Source organism: Punica granatum, chromosome 4, assembly GCF_007655135.1.
Source record: "Punica granatum isolate Tunisia-2019 chromosome 4, ASM765513v2, whole genome shotgun sequence".
NCBI lineage: Eukaryota > Viridiplantae > Streptophyta > Magnoliopsida > Myrtales > Lythraceae > Punica > Punica granatum.
In genome coordinates, this window is record NC_045130.1 from 2,210,508 (window position 1) to 2,231,720 (window position 21,213).

General features: G+C 40.1%; 4 protein-coding genes and 1 long non-coding RNA gene across 10 annotated transcripts; 2 read left to right on the forward strand and 3 right to left on the reverse strand.

Annotated features, from left to right (window-relative positions):
- Positions 1–1,328: 1,328 nt before the first annotated feature.
- On the forward strand, positions 1,329–3,116 carry LOC116204718 (photosystem II 22 kDa protein, chloroplastic). The gene is made up of 4 exons (XM_031536966.1): positions 1,329–1,728; positions 1,814–1,933; positions 2,028–2,271; positions 2,724–3,116. Exons 1-4 carry the CDS (start codon positions 1,501–1,503, stop codon positions 2,969–2,971), a joined length of 840 nt encoding a protein of 279 aa, XP_031392826.1. The 5' UTR covers positions 1,329–1,500; the 3' UTR covers positions 2,972–3,116.
- A 265-nt stretch (positions 3,117–3,381) lies between these two features.
- Positions 3,382–7,555, reverse strand: LOC116204720. 2 transcript variants are annotated; one of them, XR_004156400.1, is made up of 5 exons: positions 7,361–7,555; positions 5,161–5,227; positions 4,298–4,458; positions 3,767–3,814; positions 3,382–3,503 (listed from the first exon to the last, which is right to left on the reverse strand). It is a non-coding gene; the product is annotated as an uncharacterized LOC116204720 (long non-coding RNA). The 2 variants fall into 2 exon arrangements; XR_004156401.1 differs by having other exon boundaries at positions 6,212–7,555.
- Positions 7,556–8,055: 500 nt separating this feature from the next.
- Positions 8,056–9,036, reverse strand: LOC116202842 (serine/threonine-protein phosphatase 5-like). Its single transcript, XM_031534470.1, has 3 exons — positions 8,948–9,036; positions 8,350–8,521; positions 8,056–8,229 (listed from the first exon to the last, which is right to left on the reverse strand). The coding sequence occupies exons 1-3, from the start codon at positions 9,034–9,036 to the stop codon at positions 8,056–8,058; spliced, it is 435 nt and encodes a 144-aa protein (XP_031390330.1).
- A 1,492-nt stretch (positions 9,037–10,528) lies between these two features.
- Positions 10,529–15,720, reverse strand: LOC116203027 (small glutamine-rich tetratricopeptide repeat-containing protein beta-like). 5 transcript variants are annotated; one of them, XM_031534682.1, is made up of 10 exons: positions 15,555–15,720; positions 14,823–15,070; positions 14,377–14,410; positions 14,105–14,241; positions 13,047–13,113; positions 12,712–12,811; positions 11,776–11,939; positions 11,165–11,211; positions 11,033–11,086; positions 10,529–10,882 (listed from the first exon to the last, which is right to left on the reverse strand). In XM_031534682.1, exons 1-10 carry the CDS (start codon positions 15,631–15,633, stop codon positions 10,802–10,804), a joined length of 1,011 nt encoding a protein of 336 aa, XP_031390542.1. In that variant the 5' UTR covers positions 15,634–15,720; the 3' UTR covers positions 10,529–10,801. The 5 variants fall into 5 exon arrangements, with proteins under 5 accessions (XP_031390542.1, XP_031390541.1, XP_031390543.1 ...); XM_031534681.1 differs by having other exon boundaries at positions 11,033–11,083; positions 14,377–14,413; XM_031534683.1 differs by having other exon boundaries at positions 11,036–11,086; positions 14,377–14,413.
- A 1,683-nt stretch (positions 15,721–17,403) lies between these two features.
- Positions 17,404–20,914, forward strand: LOC116203026 (UDP-galactose transporter 1). Its single transcript, XM_031534679.1, has 5 exons — positions 17,404–17,816; positions 18,948–19,197; positions 19,313–19,520; positions 19,773–20,004; positions 20,417–20,914. The coding sequence occupies exons 1-5, from the start codon at positions 17,706–17,708 to the stop codon at positions 20,648–20,650; spliced, it is 1,035 nt and encodes a 344-aa protein (XP_031390539.1). The 5' UTR covers positions 17,404–17,705; the 3' UTR covers positions 20,651–20,914.
- The last annotated feature ends 299 nt before the right edge of the window (positions 20,915–21,213 follow it).

Sequence of the window (21,213 nt, forward strand, 5' to 3'; positions counted from 1 at the left end):
TATATCCCGAACCATTGTTTGAAGAAAGTAATGTATTTCTCTTGGATATGGTGATGCTCGTCATCTATATCGATTCAGAATATTATTAGGAAATACGTAAACAATATGGATATTAACAATGCTTCTAAATAAAATAATAACACGCTAAACTTGAGTTCGGGAATCTTCGGATGCTTCCATCGCAACTCCTGGTGGGGGATTGTAGATTCTAGTCGAGACAGAAACCTCGGGGGCATTGTTTTGTTCCTTTCGGCGAGGGGAGATTAACACATAAGCTACACTACATAGACGCGTGGTGAAAATCTCCAATGAATAGGGAAGCATGCTATTGTTCATTCATTAGCTGTCCATGTCGCTTTCCATCAAAATTGAGGTTATGTATGTGGTCCATGGAATTGCATTTGGCATTTGCATCGACCCATAGGTACAATGAGCTATCTCATGTCACCTAAGTACGTTCGACTTTTGATTTTTCTTTTTTCAATATACGGTTATACACTATCAACTCAATAACACGCTACATCTAAGTATAATTTACGATATCTATCAATCGTAATCTTACGAGAAATGACACGCTTTTTTACTCTGGAAAAAAAAAAAATTCATGAGTGTATAGTATATTCGGTGAAGATTGCCCTTGCAGGAGACAATCGAAACTCGCCACTTGTCAAGCTCAATTTTGTCTCAACTCCCTTGCCTTTGCTTTAACTACAAAAAAGATGCATGAACTTTCACCATTTCCTCAATTATAGCCAAATGCAAAGAGGAATTATTGCGCAGATGGCATTCGCTTATCAAAGTAAGAAGCACAGATACCATCTAGCGTTGAACAATTGTAATGGGGCCAACCACGCATTCTACTATGAGTGTTGCCCCGACTCAGACACCTGAACGCGAGCAAATCCTTCTAGTGTTCTAATTCGCGCTTTAGAACTGAAATCCTTCACTGATCAACTCGATGTGGTCGTGCAGAGTTCTCTGCACAACTTCCTTCGATGAAGTCCCTCATGCAAGCAACGTGGCGCAGCTAGCTAGGTTGCTCGACTAGGTGATTCGATGGAAAATCATCAGGGATGATTCCGTAATTTCTAGAAAATTCTGGAAACTGAAAAGGGGTTACCCGGAAGCAGCCTTGCCACGTGCAGACATTATGTTTGGTGACGAGAAATTTTATCCTTTGGGTGATTCCATTTTCCAGCGAAAGTTTTGTGGTTTCATTGTCGCTGTAAGATGAACTCAACTCCACACATGGAATCCTAGAAAGGTACAATAACAAAAGAAGAGACGTGGACACATTCTCCGCCATGGCTGCTGCTGCTGCTTCCCAACCATATCCAAATCTCCTCCATGCATCCTCCTCCTCATACTTTCTCCCCATTCTTGCATCGTTCATTTAATAAATGATCGTGTCGAAAAAACCCACATTCATTTTTCAGAAGAAGATCAAATAATTAGTGGTCAAAACTAGGAGGAGATCGAGCGGAGCTGAGTTGTGTAGCCATGGCTCAAGCAATGTTGGTGATGCCGAGTGCGTCCGGGCACTCGGTCGATGTCAAGAGAGACGGTCTTCTTCGGTTCCAGATCCAACGGCTGCGGCCCAAGTCTTCCTTTCCTAGTCTACTTGGGCTCAACCCGCTCCTAACTCCTGCCTCGCTCGATTCTCGCCGTCCCGTGTCGTCTCCTGCCGTCGCTCTGTTCAAGTCGAAGACCAAAGCCCCTCCCAAGAAGGTATGCGACAAACTTGCCTATACGTATATTCTATGGCTGAACTCGAATGTTAATTGCTGAAGTTTCGGTAACGGAATGTTTGCAGGTGGCAAAGGAGCCGCCCAAACCAAAGGTAGAAGATGGGATATTCGGTACTTCCGGCGGCATCGGCTTCACCAAGGAGAATGAGCTCTTCGTCGGTCGGGTCGCCATGCTCGGTTTTGCTGTGAGTAAACTAAAACGTTTACGTAATGATATATTGATCTTCCAAGCCAATCTAGTCTACTGAAGTGGCAAATAACATCTTTTTGTTCTCTCAGGCGTCTTTACTGGGAGAGGGGATTACCGGGAAGGGTATCCTCGCGCAGCTGAACCTCGAGACGGGAATCCCAATCTACGAGGCTGAGCCACTCCTCCTCTTCTTCATCCTCTTCACGCTGCTCGGAGCCATCGGAGCCCTTGGCGATCGGGGCAAGTTCGTGGATGACCCTGCCACTGGCATTGAGGGGGCTGTGATTCCCCCAGGCAAGAGCTTCAGGGCTGCCGTCGGCCTCAAGGAAGGAGGTAAAATTCAAAATAGTGATTTATAACCCCTGAAGTTTTTATCCTGTCTCTATTTGCCCCGCATAGAGTCAGTTCTTCAAGTATATATTGCTAATCAGCACTTCAGTAGGGAGTAAATTGAGTTGATCCGCAAACTTCATGGGGCAAATTGAAACTGGACTCTTGATTTTGACCACCTCACGCGCGCCTTCTTTTTTTTTTGTTTTCTCGATTACAAGGGAGGCCTATGGGCTTAGTATATTGAAATAGAGATCCTAAATATTTAATAAAGGGACGCGAGTAATTTCACTGGGTATCGATTCTAAGACCTAATCACCAAGCGAGAGGTACACCACTGTGCTATTTCCTCTCTTGATCATGCTCGCCTCTTTTTAAACTTCCAATAATATATAATAGACTGCTGCCAATTTATTAACTGAAACTAATTTGGTAATTTTCGGTATCATGAAAAGGTCCTCTGTTCGGGTTCACCAAGGCGAATGAACTCTTTGTGGGAAGGTTGGCTCAGCTTGGTTTCGCTTTCTCATTGATCGGAGAAATCATCACCGGTAAGGGAGCGCTTGCCCAGCTCAACGTCGAGACAGGCGTCCCCATCAATGAGATCGAACCGCTTGTGCTCTTCAATGTCCTCTTCTTCTTCATTGCAGCAATAAATCCCGGGACTGGGAAATTTGTCACAGATGAGGATCAGGAAAACTAGACAAACAAATGCATTTGATTCCCTTCTGGTTACTCTAAACCTCTTCGTTATTGTAATCATGATGCGAGAAAAATGTAGTCACATTCTGCATTAATTCTGCAGTCCTAATTTAGTCGAGCAGAGCTCAGCGGTTCAGTTTCTCTTATATTCTTACTATGGTTGCCGTGTGAAGGAGAATAATACACCAATAATCTTGACTGCCGAATTGTGCAGTTAACAGAACCAGATCGATCAAGGCAGTTTGACCATCTGATGCCCGTCATCCTCCGCACCATGCAGATATATAATAACCGAGGTCTATAATCAGTTGTAACTTCGCGAGGTCAGTTCAACAATGTCTAGACTGTTTCGGATAAGTAGGACCATTTCTAGCCATCAAACCATAACACAGCTAAGTAACCAGTCCTAGATGTACGCAAAGCTTAGCATACTACGTTAGAGCTCATTTACATTGACCACTTTTCCTTCCACCAACTAAAGCTCTAACAGGTCAAACTTGTGAGAGGTAGGGCTCAATTCAATCCAATCCCTCCTGCAAAATTGAACCAAAACATTCAAGGCTTCACATACAAATGTAATAAGGACGAACATGCTGATTATAGAGAGTGACTGCCGCCGAACAACAGAAGATGCAACGGAAGCTGTTCATTGCTACCTTGTTTTGCTCTCTCCCGCGCAGTTCATTGAGAATTTGCTCAGCCATCCGTTTCCAAAATGTAAATGTCATTAAGGCGGGTTTGTGTGAGCGGACACAGAGAGAGAGAGAGAGAGAGAGAGAGCGCAAAAGAAACAAACCTGAATGCTCTCCTTGATAGAAGGCACTGTCTGGATTCAGTTCCAAAGCTGAAAATATTGTGCGGGAATTAGACAATGCTAGTAAGAATACTAGATATTCCCCCAGACTCTAGATAAGAACTGATCTTTTAACATTCAAACACAGGGATTCTCTTTTCCCCTTTACCCCCATTGGCATTTAGTACTAGACCTGTCAAATGGCTAATGCAAGGAATTGTCGAGGAGAGCTCCAAAAAGAAATTGTATCGATATCATACATTATCTTGACCATATTAGTTCAAATTATATCCAATTACGGTAGTTTTATTGGCCAAAAGACGTAAAGCCCAGTCAGAACTGGGTAAAAGAAAGTCACACTGTCAAACAATTAAAAGACCAAAAGGCTTCAAGGAAGATCTTACTCAATCATTCATCCATTATACTGCTAGACTAGATGAGATTATTTCGCAGAACTGATGAGGTTTGACAGAACATGAACTCCAAGTCTCAAGTCCATTGTGATAGAAAAGAAGGGATCAATCTCATGCCTACCTTTCTTATACCTCTTAATAGCATCACTGTACCTCCCAATAGCATAGTATAATGCACCAAGACGACTGTATGCTTTCCAATAGTGCCGGTCACAGTGAATGGCATCAAGACAGTCTTCGATGGCTTCATTGTATACCTTGATCTCAGTGAAAGCAGCTGCCCTGTCCAATGTTTTCATCGTACAAATAAACCTTAGACTATAAAACAGTCGATCAAAGGAGTGAAAACTGAAAAAGGAAAAGCACACAAGATTGAACACGTGAAAAATAAGATGAAGATTGGGAAGACAACAAATAACCAACTTCAGGAAAAATCAGAGTTTCAAACTACGTTAAGTATTGTTGAGAAGTTAATAGTATGCAGTACAGTACACTCTGCTCCAATGTAAGAAACAGACATCTCATGTATAAAGAACCTTGTCATACTGACACAAGAATTAACAATTTCAGCTGTTGTTGCTGACCCATTAGCATAGTAAACTGAGTTATCTGCGAGGAGTGAAAGGGCATATGAATAGAGCTGAATTGCATCATATATCTGCTTTGACTCCATAGCCTTATTGCCCGGTGAAAGCACAATACAATATAGTACATTAGTCAACTATTTGCACCAATCGTCCTTTTTTTTTTTTTCCCCCCCTGAAATCGCAAAGTTGAATATCATTTCCTAGCTAGAAAGTCAAAATAGGAACCCATGAGATGCATATAAAAATGTGCATCATCCCATATAGAGTGCTAAGACCACCACTGATTTACAGTTTACTGCTCCGAAATCTATACTAAATTCAATATACCTGCACTTTTTAATCAAACTGAGAGCTCAATAACAAGAAAGGGACAGTGCCAAGAAGAGAAAATGATCACCTTAAGATTTCAGTTTTTCAGCCACATCGTAAATGTTGAATTCACGGCATACAGAATCTTGCATCTCCTGAGGCAAAGTGCATGATAATATATTCCATCAAGACAAGGATGGCCAGAAAAACAGACAACAAGATAATGAAGACCTATGAAACTTAGCACGCAAAGACAAATGAACAGTCACAAATTAGAAGGGGAAAGACATAGGTGAGGTTAAATGGAAAATAATAAAAAGGAGCCACAATAATCAAAACTGAAATAGTGCATTTAAAATGTGATCGGAGTATTTCAAGTGGGGGCTTATAAAACAATCTTTTCGATGATAACTCTCTTTTGAGGATTAGAAGATGAATTCTTAATTAAATGCCTCAACTACAGTAAGTTCCAGCATATTACCGACCCAAAAAAAAAAAACACAGACATTGGAGATGGATGATCTGCCACATTTAACCAAAGCCAGAGTGTCTTGCACAGATCTAATTAGTTCACTGTCCAACCCTCGAAGTACAAGGGCATAGATACAACCAAACCAACAGATAGAACATCTATAGATCATCCATAGACCAATTCATTACAACAGTTTCAAGAAAATATTTCATGCAGTAATTCTACTTTTTCTAGAGAAACAAATATACATCCCTTCATAAAAAGGTTTTGATCATTCAAGGGATATCATCAATTTATTTAGTTAGAGCAACAACTCTGCAAAATCAAGTTCGACACTCTCTGAATATAGTATCTTCTCATATGCTACTAAAGCTAGGCTCTATGAAAGCACAAAGCTTCGATCTGTACCTATGAGGTTATAAATTTATCCCTAAGGCATGTTATGGCAAAAGATCTTAGTACAGTTAGTCCGGGAAGAGAAACTTTCTAGTACGTTAAATTCTAGCTGACAAGGACTAGTTGGATACTTAATTAAAGCTCGTTTAGTCATAAATGCTTAGTTACAATCATGTTAAAGCTCATCTAGCCATAAATGCTTTGTTACAATCATGCAGCTGAACTTTAATTTGGTGCTGTAAAACTAAATAACAAAGGTAACAAAACATACAGCTACAGCTTTAATTATCAAGTAATGCACTTTGTCTTGCGTAGCTGCGGACCAATCATTCGATAGTCAATCACCAGAATGTCCTTATCACGAACAGAATCACAGAATATTTGGAAAAGTTCATTTGACCCTGCCAAGATTAATTGTCAAGAAACCATTAACACAAAAAATAGTCAGAATCATGGAACCCAAAGAAGAAAAATAAATTGCATGGGTCTACCGGGGGCAAAGGGTTTGTTTGTCGGACGCTCTCCCTCAATCAAGTTGAAAGATATTGGTTAGAAGTTGGAGCAGAAAAGCAGAACTGAAGGACACAAGACAAAGGCAGCTAAAAATCTACAGAGCAAACCAGGAAACATAGACTCATTACTATCCTTTCATTTCCAAATGGACCGAGCAAAAGCAAAAGCTACCTCCTTTGATCTATCAAAACTCAAGTCAAACATCTACTCCACCAACCCCATGCTAGTTATGTGTGTTGGGAAGGAGGACATAAAGAAAAAATTTGCCTTTGCTTTCAGTGATCTCAGACGACATTGCTTAACACTCGTCATTTAGTCCACCAGGGGAAATGCGAACGCCCTAAACTGCATAGTGATGATCTTGCACTTCTTTCACTTACACTATAATGGATATCTATTTAAATCATAGGCTCAGGAAAAGGCCACCAATCATCATATTGAATCCTCCTACTTAGCCTCGCGACTGGAATAACATTTACTAGAAGAACGGGGAGGGGGGGTAAGAGGGGGAGGAGGAGAAGAAGAAAAGTCCTCCTTATGCGCTGATCCCTGCGACAAATTGGCTTCGCCACCAGCTTTAAGGGACTCGACAAAGTCCACCAATAATTCTCGTCCGCAAATATTGTCAACCGGAGAGGCAGTATCGACCTTGAACATGTCCGCCAGACATTCTTAGCAACCTCGAGACCCTCAAGATCAGTCCCGGGAGAGTGTTCAACTATTGCATTACCAAGGAATAAGCACGGAACCAGGAATTAGCAACTCCAAAAAGTACTAACAAAACGTCACTGAACAAGAACAGGACATTTTTCGGCATTACTTCCAGGACAACACCCCCATCATTAAAATATTCAAAAAAAAAACCGCATATGTTAGCAGAGAGAGAGAGAGAGAGAGAGAGAGAGACCATTGGAGAGGAAGCCGAGGAAAGCTTCGACGATGAGGCGGGAGACGGGAGAACCAGCCTTCATTTTCGGCATTTGCATCTTCGAGCTCGCTCACTGAGAGTTTGAGTGTCAGCTTTTGCATGATCATAAACTGCGGGAAAGATGGCATATGTCCGACTCCTCGCGCAAAACTAGTACCCTTAGCCTTCAATCAAATTACATCCATGCCACTACAAGTATTCGAAAAATATTAAATATTATATTAATTTTAATGCGATTAAGTCCATGCCCAGCATCACAATTGACTTGAAAGATTAATATTAATATATTCATTCATTGAATCGGGTGCGATTCCTCCGAACTTTCTTGGAGTTAAATTGAACCTCCTTTGATGAGATATCCTAAATAAAGAGTTTTCTAGTAGTGTTCCTTTATTTCGCTTTATTTGTTCTTGTATTAGTCTTATAGATCTATCTGTAAACCGATAAAAGAGAAAAAGCCAAAGTATTCCGACACCAAGTAATAGATTAGACGAGCTCCTATGAATATCATACCGTGAATAAATAATTAGTAAATTAATTACATTGATTAATTTGGCATATAGTAACGTGAGAGGAAAATGAAAATACAGCGACAGTCTCAGCTAACTCTAGAGGAAGCATATATGTGATCTCAAAGCACATGGTCCTAGCTTTCTTCGGTTCAACTCGCTGCCTCAATCCCCACTTTGGTCGATTCTGGCCATCCCATGTTGTCTCCCGCTGTCGCTCTGTTCAAGTTGAAGACGACTGAGACCAGAGTCCCTCCAGGAGAAGGTGGCAACAAATTGTCTATATGTATTTCCTATGACTGACGACGGAATGTTCGCAGGTGTCAAAGACGCCCAAGCCTAAGGTAGAAGATGGACTATTTGGTAATTCCAGTGATGGCATTGGCTTCTCCGAGGAGAATGAGCCCTGGATTGGTCGAGTCGCTATGCTCGGGTTTGCTGTGAGCAGTAAACTAAAACCTGAGCACAATGATACGTTGATCTTTCAATAGCTTCACTGTACTTCCCGAGAGCATAGTATACAGGACCAAGACGATTGTATGCATTCCAGTATTTGGGGTCAAAGTGAATGGCAGCAAGACAGTCTTCAAAGGCTTCATTGTACTCACCGATCTCAGTGAAAGCAGCTGCCCTGTTCAATGTTTTCATTATACAAATAAACCAAGACCGTGAATCAGTGGATCAAGGGAGTGAAAACTGGAAAAAAGAAAATCATACAAGACGCAAACATGTGAAAGGAAAGATGGAGACCAGGAAGACACCAATAACCAAATTTAGAAGAAAATCAACAGCTTGTTTGGATCGCAGTGTAGGGAGGGCAATAACCCTCCACAACTCCGACCCAAACAAGCTATAAGAATTTCAAACTCTGTGATGTATTGTTCAGAAGCTATTTTTAGTTTTGATACGTAGATATGCATGTGGAACTGTGTGTCTGGAAAAAAGCTGGATCTGGAGAAGAAAGTATGCAAATGGAGTGCATTATGCTCCTATATAAGAAACAACCATCTCGGGTGCAAAGAACCTCGTTGTACTAATTTCAGATGTCGGTGCTGACCTGTCGACATAGTAAGTCGCACTATCTCCACGCAGTGCAAGGGCACATGTATAGAGCTGAATTGCATCAGATGTCTGGTTCGATCCCATAGCTTTGTCGCCTAACGAAAACACAATATAATGTTATAACACTCAACCATTTGCACCAAAAATATTTGCTTGAAGTGACAGTGATGAATATTGCTTCCTAGCCAGCAATTGTGAACTGGACTGAGAGATGCATCTAGAAATTCACACTTATACCACGTAGAAAGTCAATACAACCGTTTAATTACGTTTACTGTTTCTGAAGTATCAGTAGATGTTGTAATATGCCTATGCTTTTCGATTAAATTGAGAGATCTAGAACAAGAAAGGGACAGTGCCAGTAAGGAGAATACAATCACCCTGTGATTTCAAGTTTTCAGCCATGTTGTAATTGTTAAATTCACAGCATCCAGAACCTTCCAGCTCCTGATGCAATGCAAAGCACGCGATTGTAATTCTATCTATCAGGACAAGTATGGCCAGGAAAGGGGGAAATGTAACATTTGCATACTGAACAACACAAGTCTAATATTCATCAAAAAGAACCAATACAAGTCTAATAGCAAGCACGCGAAGATATGAAACCAGTCACAATTTTTAGTTTAAGACACCGAGATATGCGTTTGGTTTCAGAGTTAAAGTAACTTTGATTTTGATTGTGAAAAAAGACAAATGTTGTGTAGTGTGTTGAGTTAAAGTTAAAGTTAAAATTTTTGACTTAGGAAATGTGTATTTTTGTTGTGTAGTGGATTGAGTTAAAGTTAAAGTTAAAGTTTTTGTGATTTTAACCCTGAAAATAAACGACTACTGTGTTAAAGCTGAAAATACGACTGCTAACCCGCTAGTACATCAAAATCCTTCCTAATAGTTTCTCCGATTGGGAAATGTAGTGGTGTGGATTAAACGGAAACTATAACCTCATGCAGCTGCATTTAATACGTTGCGGTAAAAATAAATAACCGAATAGCAAATAATACATCTACGGCTTTATGTATTAATTGATTCCCCTTCCAGGGTTGAAGTACGGCGCCAATCATTTGACAGTCAATCGCCAGAATGTCCTTATCATGAAGAGAATCACGGAACTTCCCAACTTATAGGAAGTAAATAATTCCAGTTATTTTTAGAACTGAAATGGTCCTTTTGAAGGCCAAAATCCTAACACGGTCTAAAGTCTACCCAACTTCTAGGAAGGTCAAATTCCAGATTCACATCTCAACCTTGCTACGATGCTCTCCTCTGGAATTACCTCACAAAAACAAATCCGGATGTTGCAAGGATGCCCGACTCCGAAATTGCACCACAAAAACAAATCCAAAATGACCGGATCCGTAATTAAGTATGGTGCTGGCTACATCTGTATCACAGTTGGTTGTGGCAGCATACATGGAGGTGAAGCTGAGCGAACTGTAGGGTTTGGGATGACTCGAGGCAAAATCATGCTGACCAATATGGAAATGAATCTATAGAGTGAAATGGCAAAGTTTGAAAGTTCAGGGACGAAATTAAGTTAGTAGATAAAGCTTAGGGAGTAAAAGTGAATTCCGTTTTACTCTAGGATTTAATTCCGCAGGTTCAGCCTTCACTTAATCAAACACGAATCAGAAAAATCTGATGGAACTCTTAGAAATTCACATCACCAATAACGGCTCGGGTCACCAGCTTGAATTCCTTGTAGTCTACTCGATCGAACCACTCTCCACAGTTAGTTGAAGTAACCGACAAGCCTTTAGCTATGCACAAACGCTCCTAGTAGTCCGGGCTAACTACGTTAGATTTGATAATATGTGCAGTGCCATTTTCTCTTTTTCCTAACCAGCAAGAGCTTCTATCCGTGAGCAGATTGACTCAGTTTTGATCCATCAGCAGCAGATTGGTCAACATCAGGTCCTTCACTCGAGTTCGGGTTCTGCAGGCAAACAACACACGGAAACTCAGATCTGAAGAAATGTACAGGCATTGCTTATCATCACAAAATATTCGAAGCACACCAAAACAAGAACATCATAATATCATCGATTCCTTTCAGTTCCATAAAAAAGCATTTGAGGGTGGTTACTACTTGGTCTTCTCTCTGGAGAAGTTCATCTTCGAGTTTCTGCTCAGCAGCCTGCTTCCAAAATTGTAAATAAATCTCCATTAGAGAGAGACGGGAAGAGAGAGAGAGAGAGAGTCTAGGTAAAAAGCAAACCTGAATCTTCTCTTTGATAGAGGCATTGTGTGGATTCAGCTCCAAGGCTGTAAAAATTATTTAGGAATTAGACGCTGCTTTTGTAGAATTCTCATCAACAACGCCCCCCCCCCCCCCCCCCCAAACAAAAAAAAACAAAAAAAAAAGAAACCTTAAAGGAATCAGCTATTACAAGCATTGAGTTACTCAAGAATATCTTCACTCTTAATTATGTAACCAAAACAAAAATCCATCATGAAGGGTAGTGCAATAATAATAAAAAAGAACTTGAAATTCCATGATTGTTTCCATTATGGAAAGTACGCTCCTCTGGGGCAGTAGATGTAGAAAAGCCATATCGCCTATCCCGAGGAAACTGTCAAGCCACTCCCAGAAATTGGCATTGGAAAAATTTTAATAAACACACAAATCTGTGTATTTGCAGTGAATCCAATTAATTAAGTCAAATGATACATTTAAAATCCATCAGGGTATATGTTCCTGTTAATATATAAGCAGAGCTAAAAGGATGATGGATTACTATCATGATCATGTAAATAAAGTCTAGTACTAGATTTCACTAGGTCGGCATACAGTTTAAATAGAAAGAAATGGAATAATCCCATGCCCACCTTTTCTATACCCCTCCTCAATAGCATTGTGATACTTTCCCAGGGCATAGTATGCTGTGCCAAGACGACTATATGCCTTCCAATAGGTGGGATCAAGCTTAACGGCACGAAGACAGTCTTCAATAGCTTCATCATATTTGTTGATCAGAGTGTAAGCAGCTGCCCTGTTAATAGTGCAAAATGAGTAGAGACCATGAAAACTGTTGATCAAAGGAATGAAAGCAGGGAGGGACTATTGAAAGATTCAAATATGTAAGAAAGATGGAAACACTGTACAAATTACCTCAGCACTAGAAAGGAAAAAAAGATAATCTTATAAGATACAAAAACCATTCAGCTAGACTGTTCGGGAAAAATGGATCTCAGAAATCAGAAGCTGGTATGAGGGATGAATTCAATAGTTAACTTTCATATGGGTATGCGGATACATTTGGTAGAAACCACTATTCAAAAAAGAAAAGACCCTCATTGTTTCATGGGTTAGCAGAGAGTAATAATAACAGTATTAATTGATAATGATCACACCAGGAATTACGATAAATTAGGACCAAGATATTGTATTGCAGTACAATAGATTTACACTATTTATTCAATATATTTTTCTGGTAGATCAATTTATACAATATAGCTTTGTTGATTCCATGTCAGGATTGTTAACTTTTTGCTTATTTAAGTGAAATTGCAAATTCCTGCTCTAACTGCAGTGAAATCCATGCATTGATCAAATTAATAAATAGATACGTGAATAAAAAGTATTGAGGGTCTGGTTCATCCCAAATATGGATTCTGCTCTCTCCATCAAAAGTGCATCACTAGAGAAATATGCAAAACTCGGAGAGGAATGTAGTATGCAGTGGATTTCATTAGAAACGTAACTATCTGAAATTTAATGTGCTTTGATAAGAAGTTGTATTAATTTCAGTTGCAAGTGCCAACCTGTTACAGTAATAAATTGGATTATTTGAGGAAAGTGCAGTGGCAACTGTATATAAGTCAATTGCAGCATTGTATCGCATTGACTCCATAGCCTTGTTGCCTGATAATAAGACAGATAAAGCAATATATCAGTTTAAACAGCCCATACCAAGCACCTTACAGTCATAGTGCAAATGTGGATATAATTGAAATGCAAATGCAGATATAATTTCCCAGTCGTAACTCAGTATCAAATCTATTGTCTGCCAAGCCAACCACTCATTTACATTCAAACGCTTCTTGATTCAAGTTGCACATAATATGCTCATGTTCACCATCAAGGAGAAGATGATCACCTTTAGATTTCAAGGTCTCAGCAGTATTTTCATTGTGCACCTTCTGGCATCCAGCATTCATCATATCCTGGTAAATAGTTTCCATTGAAAAAGGTTAGACATAAGAAAAGAAAAAAAAATCATTTGCAGATTGAAAGGTTGAGTCCATTGGGATTTCCATGAGAAGATATACAAATAGGTCACCAGATAGGGGGAAAAATAATCATCAATGAAATTAAACACCACCACCACCCCCCCCCAACAACAAACCAAAAAAAAAGAAAGAAAGTGGCCAGAATATCAAGGGAAAGATAAAGCACCAGCACAGCAAATATTATGTACTTCATTGTTCCAAATTGAGGCTCAAAAGAAATCTGTCTCTTGACAAGATAAAAGAATGCTTAAAACAGATTGCATATTCAGATGCTCCAATGTATGCTCCAGCATATGTAAGAAAACAAATAAAGCATAAGCATGGAAAACAATATCCTGTCATAATTATTCACCCAGTGTTTTAAGTGAATCCAACCACAGAAGTGAACTATTCCAAGCCTTATACTAGGCAACTGCCAGATGAGATATTCACTTTGACAATCAGGATCTGTTAATCAGAGGTAATGAAGCATATGCACGACAAAGAACCAAGGCATGAATGACAGACATGCAAAGACTCTAGATACCAAAAGTTAGCTTGTCCCATGCGTGCAATGGGACCCTAACAGGAATTTGATTGTTTAAAAGATGTCATCAGTTATATTCTACATCTATAATATAAGGCCGAAGAAGTTGATTTTTCTTAAGGAGCCATCACTCAAAGGCCAAATTCAGCACTCTCATATGAGCTGAGGGAATCTCTTGCATACTGTGGAATGCTACGATTCAACGAAAGCATAAATTGTTATCTGGTTCAATAGCCATTCTTTTAACATCATCCAATGAGGGGAGCCTCCAGCACGTTGAAATCTTACTTTATGGTTTCTCGGATGGAATATATGCTGTTCATCAGAAGGAAATAATAGCACATACAACTGAAATGCAATGCTGCAGTTAAAATAAATAGCCAAGTAGACGGGTCATACCGCTGTAGTTTTCTCTACTATTTGATTTGCTTTCTCCGGTGGAAGTACATCATGAAGCATATCATAGTTAATGGCCACGTGGTCCTGATTCTCAAGAGAATGACGGAATCTCTGGCATAGCTCTTGTCTAAGTAAACCTGAGAATGAAATTGAAGAGACTTTTAGCGGAACAATCAGATAGTATGTAATGAAATCCATCCCCCCCCCACCAAAAAAAAGAAAAAGGAAACTTTGAAGAGACATAGAGAAAGAGTGAGAGTGTACGGGGCTACCATTGTCAACTGGTTTTTCTGTTGAATCCTCACCCTGCTATTTAAGAAAAGTAATTACATGTTAGGACAAAGAAACACCACAAAAGGACGCAAAGAGAGACAACTTCTCAAGAATCAGCAAAGCAAAGCAAAAAACAAGACTGAAATTATTAGTCACTGGTATCATTTTCTTTCCAAGTGGACCTGGCTGATGGAAACCTACTATTTTCGGTCCAGCAATTCGAGAAAATAATCCACTAGTCCTACTCATGTTGTGCATGCTTATTTGTGAATGTTAGATGGAAGAGACAAAGTTACATGTGTTGCATTTATTCGACTTGTCTCATGAAGCATATCCCATATTTCTGTTGAGATTGCGAGAAGTATAAACCAATTATTTGGCACTCAAACTATCAAATGACATTTGCGAGGACAATTGCACTTTATTAACAAGAAAATAAAACCACCTCAGGATAAGCTTTTTGCTTGATATGAGCATATAGACGCCAAGGAACGTCCACCAGAACCACCCGAGAAGAGGATGAACCTTCCTCTCGATTCTCCCTCTGCTCCGTGGGTTGAAGAGACTCAAAGTAGTCCATCAATTCCAATCCAACTGAACTGTTGGTTGAAGAAGAGTCAAGCTTAAACACATCTCTGAGACATTCTCTGGCAACCTCGAGACCTCCAGGATCAGCCCCCAGGGCAGGCTCAACTGTTGCAGTAACAAAGAACAGCCAGAGAACCAGTACAAAGAAAATGCTGTCATTTAGGATCTCAGATTGCCACAGGAAACTTTGACCATTACTTCCAAGGAAAATGTCTTCTGGAAAATGTCTGAAGACGATGATATTCCTAGAGCATCAAATAGGTGCATGAAGGGGGGTTGAAAAGCATGATCTGAAGTGCAACAAAGCCACATTGTCTCGAAAAACGTACTCATTCAAAACCCTAACATTCAAATGAAAAACGTACAAGCTAGAATAAAAACGAAAAGCCATATCGTTCTCCAACTAACAAGCAGATATCTCAAGAATCGCTTTTACAACGTGCTAGCAAGCCATCCGAGAGTCAAAACACGGTCAGCACAAGAACTTCAAATTTTTCAGTGAACAGCAAGCAGAGATTGGCGGGAAAGAGCACAATGCCTCGCGAAATGTCAGCAGAAACTTCCGAGAGAGAGAGAGAGAGAGAGAGACCATTGGAGAGGAAGCCGACGAAAGCTTCGACGATGCGGCGGGGGACGGAAGAATCGGCCTTCAGCCTCGGCATCTGCATCTTCGAGCTTTTCTCAGTCTGAGAGCCTCACTCGCAGTCCCAGTGACGAGAGCGAGTGTCCGCCTCTGCATGATCATGTTCCCTGCGAGAAAGACGGCATATGTCCGGCTCCTCGCGTAAAACTAGTACCCTCAGTCTTCACTCAAATTACATCCATGCCATTAATGTATTAAAAAGACAGTAGATATTATTTAATGTGATAAAGTCAATGCCTAACATCGTACTCGACTTAAAAGATAAATATTCATTGAATGAGTTCGGTTTCCTCGAAATTTTGTCGGAGTTGGACCTTCCCTAGTGAAGGATTGGAATTGGACTATGAATAGGAGGGTCGGATTCCTCTCAATTAATGGCACAAATTTACATACTCAAAATCAATAATTTTTTTTTTTTACTTAGTAGGCTAGTACAATAAGATATGAATTCCTAATGAGTACTAAACATAAAATCTCTTTGTTATTTGACAAAAGCATGCGCTACCACATTATACCATCTTTGATCGAAATCTATTTTCGTTAATGAAATTTTCCTCATTCTTGTATATTACTTTAATAAATTATTGTACCAGTTCATTAGGACCCTTTTCAACCGAAAAAAAAGGACCCAACCCTTCCAACGCCAAATGATAGGTTAGGCAAGCTCCTTTAGATATGATTCTATTATCAATCAATTGATAGTCAACTAGATTAACTAACTGGTATAATTAAGTGATAGGAGAACGAAAAATAAAATGACATGAAAAAAATCAAAGAGAACGTGGCGTAGTGGTGCACAATTGCACGTCCTCTTTTAGTAATTAAGGGATTTCATATTCAATACTCAGTAGAATTAACATGTCTTTTATTAACTATTGTGATTATAATTTTACAATACTAAATATGTGAAGCTCCCTTATAATCGGAAAAAAAAGATAAAAATTTCATAAATTAAGGCAGAAATATATGGCACTCTACTATTTGTGATTTTTTTTTTTTTTTTTTTTTATGTTCGATTGTCCATTTGTTGCTCAAAAGTGATGTCTCCATCGCTCGGAGTTAAGGAAGAAAAATGACAACCCTGTGGAAGAAAGTAGGGAGGGGGGAGGAATCTCCGAGCACATTAACTACTTAACTATCAATGGCAAATCATAGTCCCTTTAGGTAATCCCAAAACTAGTAATGGAAATTGATTGATGGTTGCATTGGCATCTTGAGAGGGGAAAATGAAGTCCACATTTCGAGGTAAGGTTCTAAGTTCGGTAGAGGTATCTCCACATATACAATATGTGAAAAAAAAAAAAAAAAACTTTCCTAGCTCTGTACTGGGGGAGATACTTCCAGGCCCCTCGAATTAGATCGACAAAACTTGCATGATGAGGACGTCATAAACCTACGTGGTGCCCAACCAAACTCGACAGGCTATAATCGACCATACGGCAAAAAAATGGTCAAATCGGAAGTATGGATTTGCCCCGAGCAAAGGGGTAATTTGACATTTTGACACGATGGAAAGTACAAAAGTATTGTATAAAAGATGGTTTTATTTAATTTTTTCTTCATTTGGGGTTCCAAAATCGGAAATAAGCTTTAGATTGGTAGAGAGGAGTGGGATTTTACCAAGTCGAACATAATAATATTCGTTCACCAAAAAAGAAAAAAGAAAAAAAGAACGTAATGATATTTAGAGAGAGAGAGAGAGAGAGAGAGAGTGAGAGAGAAACGTCTTACTTTTTTTTTTTTTTTTGGGTTGAGGGAAGGAAACGTTTTAGCAGTAGAAAAGGTTGAGAGGGGAAATTGAAGGGAACAGAAACAGAGAAAAGAGAAGGGGAAGGGAAGGGGAGAATATACTGAAACACAGAGAGAGAGAGAGGCAAATCACGTGGGATTGAGAGCAGCCGAAGAGGAGACAACTCCACCGTTACGCACCTCCTCCTCCTCCTCCTCCTCCTCCTCCTTTCCCCACTTCTCCATCTGAAGCAAACCTTTCTCTCTCTCCTCTCATCGATCCCCCTCCGCCTTCTCTGTGTGTATCTCTCTGGGTGTTGTTTGTTTGATCGATTCGGTTCGGTTCGAATTTTGGGGGAGAAAGGAAAAATGGAGGAGAGCTTGCTGTGCCAGTGGAGCGTGTTCAGATCTCTCCTCGCCATCGTCCAGTGGTGGGCTTTCAACGTCACCGTGATCATCATGAACAAATGGATCTTTCAGGTCTCTTAATAAAAATTTCATTTTTCATTTTTCCGTTTCTGTTCTATCGGAATTGAGATTCGGGGATTTCAATGTATCCCAGCTTGAGAATTGAATTGGGTGCCGTTTTCATCTGATTCGACATTCTCGTACGGTGCCTGAGCAGCCGCGAGCTGACTGACTCAGAAGCTGCTCGGTCCTCAGCTGTCGTAATTATACGGTGAACTGAGAGAATATGCTAACAGAAGCTTGAGATCTTCAAATCGTTGTCGCAGAAGAACTGATATGTTCTTAGAAGTCCGTACTGATGGCAATTTGCTGAATCGCTTTTATAGCTTCACCGGATCACATCTTTGAGCATATATTCATGTCGGGTTCCTCTAATCTGTCGAGATAAGAGAACAGATCTGATGAGATTTTTTTGTGGGGGCTTAGTGTTGTGTTCTTAGCGTGAGAGAATTCATAGGGCAGAGTTTTTGGGGAGCTGCGGAAGGATTCGGGATTGTTTGTACTGTGTGAAAAGTTCCCATTTTTCTGGTGGTACCTTTGCATTGGTCAGATAAAGTTGATACTTAGGCTTCTGAATGCATGATTTGGGGGGGGGGGGGGGGGGGGGGGGGGGGGGGGGGGGTTGGAATTCTGATAGCAAAATGATGGGAGTAATTGGTAGTTTGATGATACATGTGCGACTGCTTTGAAATGGTGTGAGAAATTCTGCAATTCTAATCCAAGGAGTTTATGGAATAGCCACTGGAAAACGGGATTCATACCACAGTATAAAGCAAAAGGTAGTGTAGCATAAAGACTAGCAGACCGAAGCCACTTAGGCTTGAAAATTGTTGCACCATGTTGATTGGTTTTATGGAGTCCTTGGAGGTGATCACGTTCTCTTGAGAACAGTATTACTGGGGACATTTGTTAGGAAGGGGAAAATTTCTTAGATGTTCCCCCCCTTAACAGGTAGATGATTATTATAGGCACCCTTTGCTTAAAGGTATGGGAGATTCGCAGCTGTAAATGTGACTTTTTCTCTATTTATCTCAAAGGACAGAGCATGACTGACTGGATCTTATGTAAACTCATTTCTTTGTTAATTCTTCTCGCTGGAGATTCTGAGTAAGCCTGCCTTCATTCTCTTTTTCTTCCCTGCAGAAATTGGATTTCAAGTTTCCTTTGACTGTATCCTGTGTTCACTTCATATGCTCGGCTGTTGGAGCTTCCCTGGTTATCAAGGTGTTGAAGCTCAAACCTTTGATAATGGTTGACCCTGAAGATCGCTGGAGAAGGATCTTCCCAATGTCTTTTGTCTTTTGCATAAACATAGTTTTGGGGAACGTGAGCTTGCGATATATCCCAGTCTCTTTCATGCAGACCATAAAGTCATTTACTCCTGCAACCACAGGTCAGGTCTTGCAAATACTCAAAGCAAGTTCATTCCGCAGATCCGCTAGGTCTCTAAAGTTTTGTGTGTTTTTGCATGATGCATCGCTAACTGATGAAAAAATGTCTTCTCACAGTTGTTCTTCAGTGGCTTGTGTGGAGCAAGTACTTTGATTGGCGTATATGGACTTCTTTAATACCCATTGTCGGAGGAATTCTTCTTACATCCATTACAGAACTCAGTTTTAACATGTTTGGATTTTGTGCTGCCTTGTTTGGCTGCCTAGCTACTTCAACAAAGACCATTCTTGCTGAGTCTCTATTGCATGGGTACAAGTTTGACAGGTAATTTTGTTGTTCTTGTTGTCCATGTCAGTGGCTTTCTAATGTTTTTTAAATGTGTATATTCATCTAAAATTTAATTTGGCTGTATGAATATCTTTGCTCTCAGATTAAGTGTCTACTAGCAAGTGGCTTTGGATTCTTTTATACAATGACTTTCCAGTTATGCTTTTTGCTTGTATATTTTTGCTTGCATTTTACGCAGCAAATCAATCACTGACTTTTCCACTTCTGTTGGTTCTTGTCACTAATTAGCATAAACACTGTGTACTACATGGCACCATTCGCGACCATGATCTTGGCTGTCCCAGCAATGCTTCTGGAAGGTTCTGGGGTCATCCTGTGGTTTCAAACTCATGACTCGATTGTCTCCTCTCTTATCATCATATTCAGCTCGGGGGTTTTGGCCTTTTGCCTAAATTTCTCTATTTTTTACGTCATTCATTCAACCACTGCTGTGACTTTCAATGTCGCTGGAAACCTCAAGGTGAGTTGCAAGATTAGACTGGCATTTTATTTTGATTGCCGTATGTCAAATCCTGTTATTGCCTACAATCTAGCCTCCAATGTAACGTTAAGATGTACTTCACTAAATGACTTGCTTTGTTCAGAACCATATTAGAAAGCACACTGGCTGATTTATAACTTTCAAAAAGAAGTTGCTTTGCTAAAAAGTACCTGAATTATGACAGTTCAATTAAAGAACTTGCTGTTTCAAATGCAGAATGATCTTACCGGACTGGCCATGAAAAATTCTTGGATCGTTATCTGTGTAGTTAATTGTTCCATATTTTCAATTCGATGAAATATTAAGAAAAATTAGAAATTATAATGGGAAAGATAAACTCAATTCTTGAGTCTTCCATGAAAAACTTTTTTTTTCCCCCTCATGTATATAGGTGGCTGTTGCTGTCTTGGTATCTTGGTTGATTTTCCGGAATCCAATCTCGGGCCTGAATGCCGTGGGATGTGCTATCACACTGATGGGGTGCACATTCTATGGGTATGTGAGGCACAAGCTATCCCAGTCCCACCACCCGCCACCGAGCACTCCCAGGACCCCGCGGACACCACGGAGCCGTGTCGAGTTGCTCCCTCTTGTAAATAATGACAAGCTAGACGACAAAGTGTAATTTCTCTAGGCGAGCTGCGGGGAAGGGAGAAAGGAAGTAGTTACTACTAGAGAAGAGACGAGGGGAGGAGATACAGATTTTTAACCTTTTCTTATATTAGATTTACATGAGAACATTATTTAGGGTATGCTTTCTTGGTTCTTTTTTTTTCTCTGTGGGTAAATGATAGGAGAACCTTGAGTTACATTGTTCTTTTACCTTAATTATATAGGATGCATTTGATATTAACCAATATTTATATCATTGCGTCTTCTGTTTCGAGCTGATCGGTTTTTTGTTAGCGAAAGTGCATGTGATCCGTAGGTCTGAAGGGATGTATGTGCTTTCTCTAGGTAAGGAGGAACCATTACAGAAAGTTCGAGTGCCACGTACATCTTGGATGAGTCCTCTTCAAGGCTCTTGTCTTTGACCAGGACCAACGATGCTGACTTTTCAAAATCCTCGGATCTGGTCCAAGTCTCGTGCTGTCAGGTTCATGACACTTCCACTAAGGCTAGGGAGGACATTGAACCGATCAAATCATTAACTATGTTATTCATGGTTTTTGACGAGTCCAACTACTT

Coding starts and splice junctions, on each gene's coding strand:
- LOC116204718 (XM_031536966.1), top strand. CDS start 1,501: ATGGCTCAAGCAATGTTGGTGATGCCGAGTGCGTCCGGGCACTCGGTC. Junction 1,729..1,813: donor CCAAAGCCCCTCCCAAGAAG/GTATGCGACAAA, acceptor GAATGTTTGCAG/GTGGCAAAGGAGCCGCCCAA. Junction 1,934..2,027: donor TCGCCATGCTCGGTTTTGCT/GTGAGTAAACTA, acceptor TTGTTCTCTCAG/GCGTCTTTACTGGGAGAGGG.
- LOC116202842 (XM_031534470.1), bottom strand. CDS start 9,036: ATGGGATCGAACCAGACATCTGATGCAATTCAGCTCTATACATGTGCC. Junction 8,522..8,947: donor GCGACTTACTATGTCGACAG/GTCAGCACCGAC, acceptor AACATTGAACAG/GGCAGCTGCTTTCACTGAGA. Junction 8,230..8,349: donor CAACGTATCATTGTGCTCAG/GTTTTAGTTTAC, acceptor CTTCTACCTTAG/GCTTGGGCGTCTTTGACACC.
- LOC116203027 (XM_031534680.1), bottom strand. CDS start 15,633: ATGCAGATGCCGAGGCTGAAGGCCGATTCTTCCGTCCCCCGCCGCATC. Junction 11,212..11,775: donor TGAGGAGGGGTATAGAAAAG/GTGGGCATGGGA, acceptor TAATTTTTACAG/CCTTGGAGCTGAATCCACAC. Junction 10,883..11,032: donor TCCAGAGAGAAGACCAAGTA/GTAACCACCCTC, acceptor GTTTGCCTGCAG/AACCCGAACTCGAGTGAAGG.
- LOC116203026 (XM_031534679.1), top strand. CDS start 17,706: ATGGAGGAGAGCTTGCTGTGCCAGTGGAGCGTGTTCAGATCTCTCCTC. Junction 17,817..18,947: donor TGAACAAATGGATCTTTCAG/GTCTCTTAATAA, acceptor TCTTCCCTGCAG/AAATTGGATTTCAAGTTTCC. Junction 19,521..19,772: donor CATGGGTACAAGTTTGACAG/GTAATTTTGTTG, acceptor GTCACTAATTAG/CATAAACACTGTGTACTACA.